Consider the following 10,117-nt stretch of genomic DNA (forward strand, 5'->3'; position numbering starts at 1 on the left):
ATCTTTTAACCTCCGAGTCAATACATACCACTGACTTAAAAAATACAACACAGTAATGTCACAACGTCCCTTGTGTAAATCCATGTAAATGCTTTTTTTCTCAATAGATGCAATTAGAATATATTGTAGAATTTACCACAAATGATATCACAGAACTTCATCTTTGCACTGAAGTTTCACTTACATGTAAAGGCAGTTTACAAGTGCACTGTGGACTGTTGCAGTGAGTCAAAACAGGATAAAAAAAAAAAAAAAGCGGAGGTGTTTATCTAAGCTAATTTTGAATTTTACAGAAAGTCTACTATACTGCAATTCCTTTACGTAAAACCACATTGCTCAGACGGCATTTCAGATAACCAACTCTCCACCGCGTTTTAACGTTAACTTCACATGATTTAAATCAGTTTTACAAGTTGGAAGAAGCTTGCTCTTTGCACGAAAGCGTGGGTGGCTCTTAAAAGAGCCGTTGGTAGTTTGTCTTTTCAGAAATCACTTAACCTCCGAAACCATACAGAGTGCGTCCCTGTCGTTTCAGAGCATATACAACATCCATGGCGGTAACGGTCTTTCTTTTAGCGTGTTCAGTGTAAGTCACAGCATCACGAATAACGTTCTCCAGAAACACCTTCAACACACCGCGGGTCTCCTCATAGATCAACCCGGAAATAGCTTGACGCCACCATGGTTTAGCAATTCCCTGAATATTATCATGAATAATTTTTCGGTGATGCTTTGCACCTTTTTCCGAGTCCTTTACCTCCCTTTCCCTTTCCGACACAACGATCAATGTTCTCCCATTCACAACGAACTAATATATAATAAGAACAAAAACAACAACAAAAAAGATCAGTTATTCTCAGTCAGTGCTCGACTGTGGAAACATCGGGTTTAAATATTACAATATATTATTAAACATAAATTGTATATATTTAACAGAAGGATTTACTTTGCATAAATGACTTAAGGAAAAGATCTCTTAATAAAAGACATTGAGGTGGCTCTTAAAAGAGCCTTTGGGGTTTATAGGACTGACACAGCTGTTGATTTAAGCGCGTTCTCCGCGAATGCGGCGGGCCAGCTGAATGTCTTTGGGCATGATGGTCACTCTCTTGGCGTGGATGGCGCACAAGTTGGTGTCCTCAAACAGTCCAACTAAATAAGCCTCGCTAGCCTCCTGCAGGGCCATGACAGCAGAGCTCTGGAAACGCAGATCCGTCTTGAAATCTTGAGCGATTTCTCTGACCAGACGCTGGAAAGGCAGTTTGCGAATTAGCAGTTCAGTAGACTTTTGATAACGACGAATTTCTCTCAAAGCCACAGTACCGGGCCTGTAACGATGAGGCTTTTTAACGCCACCGGTAGCGGGTGCGCTCTTACGAGCGGCTTTAGTAGCCAGCTGCTTTCTCGGAGCTTTACCTCCAGTGGATTTACGGGCGGTTTGCTTGGTTCTTGCCATTGTTTGAAATAACTTCTGATACCATTTTAGAAATGAATAGCAAATGGAAAGCGACACAGGCTTATTTAAGACTAGGGCTGCCATGCGCTGATTGGACGGTGTAGCTTCAATGCATTCCATTAGTTGTTGTCTGGCGTTTCGAAGTAACAGCTGGCCAATGGCTGTGCGTCTCCTGATTTCAAACCGTTACCAGTTCGCTTTATTAGGCGAAAGTTACAGAATAGACATGAACTAGTGATGGGAAGTTCGGATCATTTTACCGACTCGGTCCTTTGAGTCTCGTTCAGCAAAATGAACGGATCTTTTTTCGAGTCATTTCGTTCATTTTGTTCATTTTAGCAAAATATAATTAAAATGTTACGTTTTACTTCCCTAACACATCTACTGCTTACACAAACGTTGATCACACTACAAACAAAACAAAACTATAATGCTATAAGAAACAGAAAAGATTAATTCATTGTTTACCCGTGTCTTTAGTCTATGATTCGCTCACCTCACCTCTTATCTGACAAGTTTTCGGGTTTGAGTCGTTCGTTCATCACCTGACAGCCCAATTAGCTTAACCAACGCAGCCTGAGCCGGAAAGAGAATTGATTAGTTCATCTCTCGAGTCCTCGGGTTTGAGTCGTTCGTTCATCACGTGACATCCCCGTAATGTTAACCTATGCAGCCTGAGCCGGAAAGAGAATTGATTAGTTCATCTTTTGAGTCTTCGGGTTTGAGTCGTTCGTTCATCACGTGACATCCCAGTAATGTTAACCTATGCAGCCTGAGCCGGAAAGAGAATTGATTAGTTCATCTTTTGAGTCTTCGGGTTTGAGTCGTTCGTTCATCACGTGACAGCCCCATAAGGTGAACGAACGACTCGAATACAGTTGAACTAATTCCAGTACAGGGGCCAGTTGCATAAACTTAGCCTCTATGTTAAGACAGTGTCTTAAGAACTAGTTTGACCAACTAGCAGTTAACTAAGGGGTAATCAGTCATATATTTTGGATTCAACTTAGACTAATCTAAGTTTTTATGTAACCGAATTTTACAAATTTTGACCAGACTTATAGAAAGAAATTAGATGACTAATTTTTAAGACTAGTCTAAACCTTTTATGCAACTGGCCCCAGGATCTAATAGGATGTTGCGCATGCGCGACTGAACGAATCACTCCCCGAGACGACTCGTTCGTCCCGAGTCACATTAAAGATTCGTTCAAAATGAACGAATCGTTCAAGAACGACCCATCACTAACATGAACTGCACAAGGTATATATTATAGCCATATATTATGTATGCATTATTTTGCTATGCTAATAAAGCCATCATATATAAGAGATCATTAGAAATCACTCCACACGTGAATTTTTTAAATCAAGATTTAGTAAAGTAGTATTGCTTTACTTAATTCCGTACTGTACTCTTACGGTTACTAATTTCTGTTAATACTTAGAGACCGCATATCAATTTCGTGATGGGATTAAAAAAAACAAAAACAACAACAACAACAACAAAAAAATCACTCTTTCATAGAGAAAATGTGTGGCTCTTAAAAGAGCCTTTGAATTGACAGGATACTAAAGTTAATTTATTTGGTTTTGGCTGGCTTCTCAGTTTTCTTGGGCAACAGCACGGCCTGGATGTTGGGCAACACACCGCCCTGAGCGATGGTCACGCCACCCAAAAGTTTGTTCAACTCCTCGTCGTTGCGCACCGCTAGCTGGAGATGACGGGGAATAATACGTGTTTTCTTATTGTCCCGAGCAGCGTTTCCAGCCAATTCCAGAATCTCAGCAGTGAGATACTCGAGTACAGCGGCCAAATAAACTGGAGCACCAGCACCAACGCGCTCGCCGTAGTTGCCTTTGCGAAGAAGCCTGTGAACACGACCGACAGGGAACTGCAACCCAGCTCTAGAGGAACGAGTTTTAGTCTTGGCGCGTGCTTTTCCACCAGTTTTGCCCATTCCACTCATTATTGCTTACAACTGATTCTAATCAACTACAACAAAACTGTAATTTAACTGTAAACAGCTGTGATCTGACTTTTAAAAGAAAGCATGCCAGTCTCCTATTGGCTGGAGTCTGAATACGTTCCAAGCCAATCAATGAACTCCCCTCCAAACCCAACCCCCTTTCCGCTACTGACAACGCTCAAGCACGTGACAATGCCTCTTAGATTACGGTTTTTTATTGTTTTCTTACATTATTGTTCCTTAATTAGTATTTTTTTTTTTTAATTTTGTTTGTAAGTAAATTTTATGACTATTTTATGAAGAGCACTTATGTATAAACTTTGCTATATTAACTTGCCTTGCATATTTATTATTTTATTATCACTTTCCTGCAGAGTTCATCACCAACCTTGATCAAACTGCCAGTAAATTCCTATTAATCCTGAAGACCTTGATTGTTTTTTTCGGGTGTGTCTGATTAGGTTTGGAGCTAAACTGTTTCTTGGGCCTCTTTGGGGACATTTTAGTGATAGGTTTCTTTATTGCTGTGGTTTTGGCCTTAGCAGTGGCAGGTCTCTTGTCTGAGAGTTTCTTGGCTTTAGGAGCAGCTTTCTTAATGGGATTTCTCTTGGTCTTGGCTTGTTTTATGTTGAGTTTAAACAAGCAAGATGCACAGCACTGGTGCTTGTGTTTTCTTCTGTTGTATTTGGAACAAAGCTGAAGTGGTAACATTGTTTGGTGGAGTAAAAACATTTTGAGTAGATGTACTGAACTTTATTTAGAGACCAAAACTTGTGATGAGTGAACATTTATTTTAGCACTATCAGATCAAATCAAGCAAGTTGTGTGTCACTATCACATGATTTTTGTGTAATAATCGTGATATAATCGTTCCTCTATGTGTTGAATAAATGCTTTCAACAATGACATTAAGGAAAGTAACATCACTGAGGAACTTTTTTTGGCAGCTTGAAGCACACAACACATCTGTCGGTGTAACTGCGCTTTATCTCTGGTCACTGCAGCATGTCTTAAGTTTCCTTGCTTTATAACTGCAGGAAGTTTAAACATCATAAACTGATTTTTGCTGAGAGATGGTGAGCTTGAGTTTGTGGATCCATCTACTAGTTTGACTGTCTTTGCTATTTTCTGCTGATTGCTGTGTATTCTGAAGCTGTTGCAGTATCATCGCATGTGGTTTTACAGGCTCGAGGTGTGTAGTCACAGTGTTTTTCTTCCTTCCTTTCTTCTTATTTTTTTAACACTATAACTCATAGGGCTTAACTTACAGTAACAAGGTTTTAAATGCTTGCACTTTTTGCCCCAAATCCCCCCCAAGAGCTAATGCTCTGTGACGTTTTAAAATAATTTACCATCTGCACTACACCTAAACCTACCCAAAGTGAATGTGATGTAAAAACGCAATCACAATCATGTAGTCTTAGCTTGTTTTTTGATCTCTCATCTTTTGACTCTTTGACCGCGAGTCATGTTTTTCACTGGATTTAAGGTTTCTGCACCCTAAGTCCAATTCCAAAGCCGTCTGAGCTACCGAGCAAGCTTGTTGCGTCCGGAAAGCAAATTCATTCATTTCTGCTGGAAACCGCAGTGATATTATGTACTTATTGGTATGTATTTCCCAAAGTTCCCACAGGTACGTTTTCGTCATAAGATCAGGTAATAACAGTCATTATCAGATCATTAAATATTTTTTTATTTTTTTTGGTAATTTGATAAATTATTATTTGATATAATTAACAGACAATAAAGCACTATAACGTATGGCACTATGGTATGACTGGTAAATCAGTTTGTAAATGTAAAATATTTATATTATAGATTAATATACCAGTATAGACTGTTTGCATTAATGATACTTTATTACTGTGACGATGTCGGAGGAGACGACATGAGAGCAGTAGATCCAAATGCAGGAGGTTTATTGGGAAAAAGCAGACAAATCCAAAACGGCAGACGAGAACGTAATCGAGAGGCAGGCAAGGTCACACAACCAGGAAAGCAGTCCAAAACAGGCAAACAAAACAGAACAGTAATCCAAAAAACGGTAGTCAGGTAGCAAGCACAAGGGTCATAACCATAAAGCCAAAAAACATGAGAAAAAGAACGCTTGGTAAGGCAGTAAACTGGCAATACTTCGCGGGGAATGTTTGCAACTGAGCTGTTTAAATATGGTGTCAAACAGGAAGTTACCAAAGAAGAAGTGGGTGGTTAGTATTCTGGAGAGAGCTCCCTCTGGTGGTTGGATGAAGGGTAGTCCGTTACAGAATCCCCCCCTCTACGAACGCCTCCGGGCGTTCTTCTCCTTGGTCTACCCCTAGGACGTGGTGCTGGGCGGTTAGGATGTCGTCGGTGAAACTCCTGGGTCAGAGATGGGTCCAGTATGTCCTTAGAGGCCACCCAAGATCTCTCCTCTGGTCCATAGCCCTCCCAATCCACTAAATATTGCAACTCACCCCCACGGCGGCGAGAATCCAAAATCTCGTTAACCGAGTAGGCAGGGGCGCCATCAATCTCCAAGGGTGGAGGAGGCTCGGGGACCGTGGTGTCGGGGTCAGATGCCGAGTGTACCGGTTTCAGGAGGGAGACAGGAAATGAAGGAGAAATGCGATAATCAGGAGGTAGTTCAAGGCGATATGTGACTTCATTGATTTGTCTGAGGATTTTAAAAGGTCCAACATACCTTGGAGCAAGTTTCTTGCTTGGCAGTTGTAGTCGGAGATCTCGGGTGGCTAGCCAGACTCTCTGGCCGGGTTGATAGTTGGGGTGGGGACGTCTCCTGCGATCTGCTTGAATCCGTTGGGATCGGATTGCTCTTTGTAGCCTCACATGAGCACTGTCCCACACCCGTTCGCTGCGCTTGATCCAGTCGTCCACCGACGGCACCGTAGACGGTTCTCCTGACCAAGGAAACATAGGGGGTTGGAAGCCCAGCACACACTGAAAAGGGGTGAGGCCTGTGGAGGAATGTGTGAGGGAGTTCTGAGCGTATTCCGCCCAGGGGAGGAAATCACTCCACTTGTCTTGTTCCCTGCTGCAGTACGCTCTAAGGTAACGTCCAATTTCTTGATTGAGCCTTTCGACCTGACCATTCGCCTCAGGATGATAACCCGAAGTTAAACTGACGTTTATGTCTAGTTGTTTGCAGAATGCCTGCCATACCTTGGAGGTGAACTGGGGGCCCCGGTCAGATACAATATCCTCTGGGATGCCGTAATTCCTGAATACATGTTGAAACAATTCGAGGGCGGTTTCCATGGCTGTGGGTAATCCTTTCAGAGGTATTAGCCTGCAGGCCTTAGAAAAGCGATCTACAATCACTAGGATGGCTGTGTAACCATGGGAATTCGGTAAGTCCGTAATAAAATCTATGGATAAGTGTGACCAGGGGCGGTGTGGAATGGGTAGGGGTTGTAACAGTCCAGCGGGGAGTTCTCGTGGTGTCTTAGTTTGAGCACAAATGGTACATGACTTAACGAAGTTTATAATATCTCTGTTCATGGTTGGCCACCAGAAGGCGTTACGTACCAAAGTCGTTGTTCGATGGATTCCTGGATGGCCGGAACCTAGAGAGGTGTGGATCCATTGGAGGGTCCGAAGGCTAACGCAAATCTACGTGTTCGGGGTGTGTTGCGCATCAGATTGTCGATATTAATGCGATTGTAATGAGCTCATTAAGAGAGGAATCCACAGTTTTGCAGGCCAACTCGGCTTGTAATTTGGAATTGAGTCCCCTTTTAAACACAGCCTTGAGTGCTACTTCATTCCACTTGCTTTGCGCTGCCAGCGTTCTGAATTCTATGGCAAAGTCTGCCGCGGTGCGATCTCCTTGCTTTAGATCTAGAAGTTGATCGAAAAATATCCTGTCCTCCCTCTGGATATTCAAAGACTTCATGGAGCTGAGCAAGGAAGTGATCGAATGACGATCGCATGCCTGAATCACTCTCCCAAACGGCGGATGCCCAGTCTAAGGCTCGTCCGGTTAACAACGACATCATTACGGCACATTTCTTGGTATCTTGATCGTACGCGTCCGGCTGAGTATCAAAAAAAATCTTACACTGACGGATGAACCCTCTACATAGTCCCGGGGAACCATCAAACTTGTCAGGTAAAGCAGGTCTTACCGGCGTGCTGTGTGGAGCGGGGAGAGAGCGGATGTATTGTGTGAGGCTGTCGTTGGCGCTCTTAAGCTGCATTAGCTGCTCCTGATACCCTGCAAGCATCTCACTCTGATAGGCTAACGCTGCTTGCAATTGAGAAACCTCCGCTGGATCGCTGTGCGGCGAAGTATTCTGTGACGATGTCGGAGGAGACGACATGAGAGCAGTAGATCCAAATGCAGGAGGTTTATTGGGAAAAAGCAGACAAATCCAAAACGGCAGACGAGAACGTAATCGAGTGGCAGGTAAGGTCACACAACCAGGAAAGCAGTCCAAAACAGGCAAACAAAACAGAACAGTAATCCAAAAAACGGTAGTCAGGTAGCAAGCACAAGGGTCATAACCATAAAGCTAAAAAACATGAGAAAAAGAACGCTTGGTAAGGCAGTAAACTGGCAATACTTTGCGAGGAATGTTTGCAACTGAGCTGTTTAAATATGGTGTCAAACAGGAAGTTACCAAAGAAGAAGTGGGTGGTTAGTATTCTGGAGAGAGCTCCCTCTGGTGGTTGGATGAAGGGTAGTCCGTTACAGAATCCCCCCCTCTACGAACGCCTCCGGGCGTTCTTCTCCTTGGTCTACCCCTAGGACGTGGTGCTGGGCGGTTAGGATGTCGTCGGTGAAACTCCTGGGTCAGAGATGGGTCCAGTATGTCCTTAGAGGCCACCCAAGATCTCTCCTCTGGTCCATAGCCCTCCCAATCCACTAAATATTGCAACTCACCCCCACGGCGGCGAGAATCCAAAATCTCGTTAACCGAGTAGGCAGGGGCGCCATCAATCTCCAAGGGTGGAGGAGGCTCGGGGACCGTGGTGTCGGGGTCAGATGCCGAGTGTACCGGTTTCAGGAGGGAGACAGGAAATGAAGGAGAAATGCGATAATCAGGAGGTAGTTCAAGGCGATATGTGACTTCATTGATTTGTCTGAGGATTTTAAAAGGTCCAACATACCTTGGAGCAAGTTTCTTGCTTGGCAGTTGTAGTCGGAGATCTCGGGTGGCTAGCCAGACTCTCTGGCCGGGTTGATAGTTGGGGTGGGGACGTCTCCTGCGATCTGCTTGAATCCGTTGGGATCGGATTGCTCTTTGTAGCCTCACATGAGCACTGTCCCACACCCGTTCGCTGCGCTTGATCCAGTCGTCCACCGACGGCACCGTAGACGGTTCTCCTGACCAAGGAAACATAGGGGTTGGAAGCCCAGCACACACTGAAAAGGGGTGAGGCCTGTGGAGGAATGTGTGAGGGAGTTCTGAGCGTATTCCGCCCAGGGGAGGAAATCACTCCACTTGTCTTGTTCCCTGCTGCAGTACGCTCTAAGGTAACGTCCAATTTCTTGATTGAGCCTTTCGACCTGACCATTCGCCTCAGGATGATAACCGAAGTTAAACTGACGTTTATGTCTAGTTGTTTGCAGAATGCCTGCCATACCTTGGAGGTGAACTGGGGGCCCCGGTCAGATACAATATCCTCTGGGATGCCGTAATTCCTGAATACATGTTGAAACAATTCGAGGGCGGTTTCCATGGCTGTGGGTAATCCTTTCAGAGGTATTAGCCTGCAGGCCTTAGAAAAGCGATCTACAATCACTAGGATGGCTGTGTAACCATGGGAATTCGGTAAGTCCGTAATAAAATCTATGGATAAGTGTGACCAGGGGCGGTGTGGAATGGGTAGGGGTTGTAACAGTCCAGCGGGGAGTTCTCGTGGTGTCTTAGTTTGAGCACAAATGGTACATGACTTAACGAAGTTTATAATATCTCTGTTCATGGTTGGCCACCAGAAGGCGTTACGTACCAAAGTCGTTGTTCGATGGATTCCTGGATGGCCGGAACCTAGAGAGGTGTGGATCCATTGGAGGGTCCGAAGGCTAACGCAAATCTACGTGTTCGGGGTGTGTTGCGCATCAGATTGTCGATATTAATGCGATTGTAATGAGCTCATTAAGAGAGGAATCCACAGTTTTGCAGGCCAACTCGGCTTGTAATTTGGAATTGAGTCCCCTTTTAAACACAGCCTTGAGTGCTACTTCATTCCACTTGCTTTGCGCTGCCAGCGTTCTGAATTCTATGGCAAAGTCTGCCGCGGTGCGATCTCCTTGCTTTAGATCTAGAAGTTGATCGAAAAATATCCTGTCCTCCCTCTGGATATTCAAAGACTTCATGGAGCTGAGCAAGGAAGTGATCGAATGACGATCGCATGCCTGAATCACTCTCCCAAACGGCGGATGCCCAGTCTAAGGCTCGTCCGGTTAACAACGACATCATTACGGCACATTTCTTGGTATCTTGATCGTACGCGTCCGGCTGAGTATCAAAAAAAATCTTACACTGACGGATGAACCCTCTACATAGTCCCGGGGAACCATCAAACTTGTCAGGTAAAGCAGGTCTTACCGGCGTGCTGTGTGGAGCGGGGAGAGAGCGGATGTATTGTGTGAGGCTGTCGTTGGCGCTCTTAAGCTGCATTAGCTGCTCCTGATACCCTGCAAGCATCTCACTCTGATAGGCTAACGCTGCTTGCAATTGAGAAACCTC

General features: G+C 44.4%; 2 protein-coding genes across 2 annotated transcripts; both read right to left on the bottom strand.

Annotated features, from left to right (window-relative positions):
- Positions 1–1,017: 1,017 nt before the first annotated feature.
- Positions 1,018–1,469, bottom strand: LOC127160456 (histone H3). The gene has a single exon (XM_051103105.1). The coding sequence runs from the start codon at positions 1,454–1,456 to the stop codon at positions 1,046–1,048; it is 411 nt and encodes a 136-aa protein (XP_050959062.1). The 5' UTR covers positions 1,457–1,469; the 3' UTR covers positions 1,018–1,045.
- Positions 1,470–3,028: 1,559 nt separating this feature from the next.
- Positions 3,029–3,465, bottom strand: LOC127160457 (histone H2A-like). Its single transcript, XM_051103107.1, has one exon. The coding sequence runs from the start codon at positions 3,423–3,425 to the stop codon at positions 3,039–3,041; it is 387 nt and encodes a 128-aa protein (XP_050959064.1). The 5' UTR covers positions 3,426–3,465; the 3' UTR covers positions 3,029–3,038.
- Positions 3,466–10,117: the final 6,652 nt, after the last annotated feature.

The sequence above is a fragment of the Labeo rohita genome, unplaced genomic scaffold (genome assembly GCF_022985175.1).
Source record: "Labeo rohita strain BAU-BD-2019 unplaced genomic scaffold, IGBB_LRoh.1.0 scaffold_354, whole genome shotgun sequence".
Classification (NCBI taxonomy): domain Eukaryota; kingdom Metazoa; phylum Chordata; class Actinopteri; order Cypriniformes; family Cyprinidae; genus Labeo; species Labeo rohita.

Excerpts from the sequence above, each read along its gene's own strand:
- LOC127160456 (XM_051103105.1), bottom strand. The coding sequence starts at position 1,456 with ATGGCAAGAACCAAGCAAACCGCCCGTAAATCCACTGGAGGTAAAGCT.
- LOC127160457 (XM_051103107.1), bottom strand. The coding sequence starts at position 3,425 with ATGAGTGGAATGGGCAAAACTGGTGGAAAAGCACGCGCCAAGACTAAA.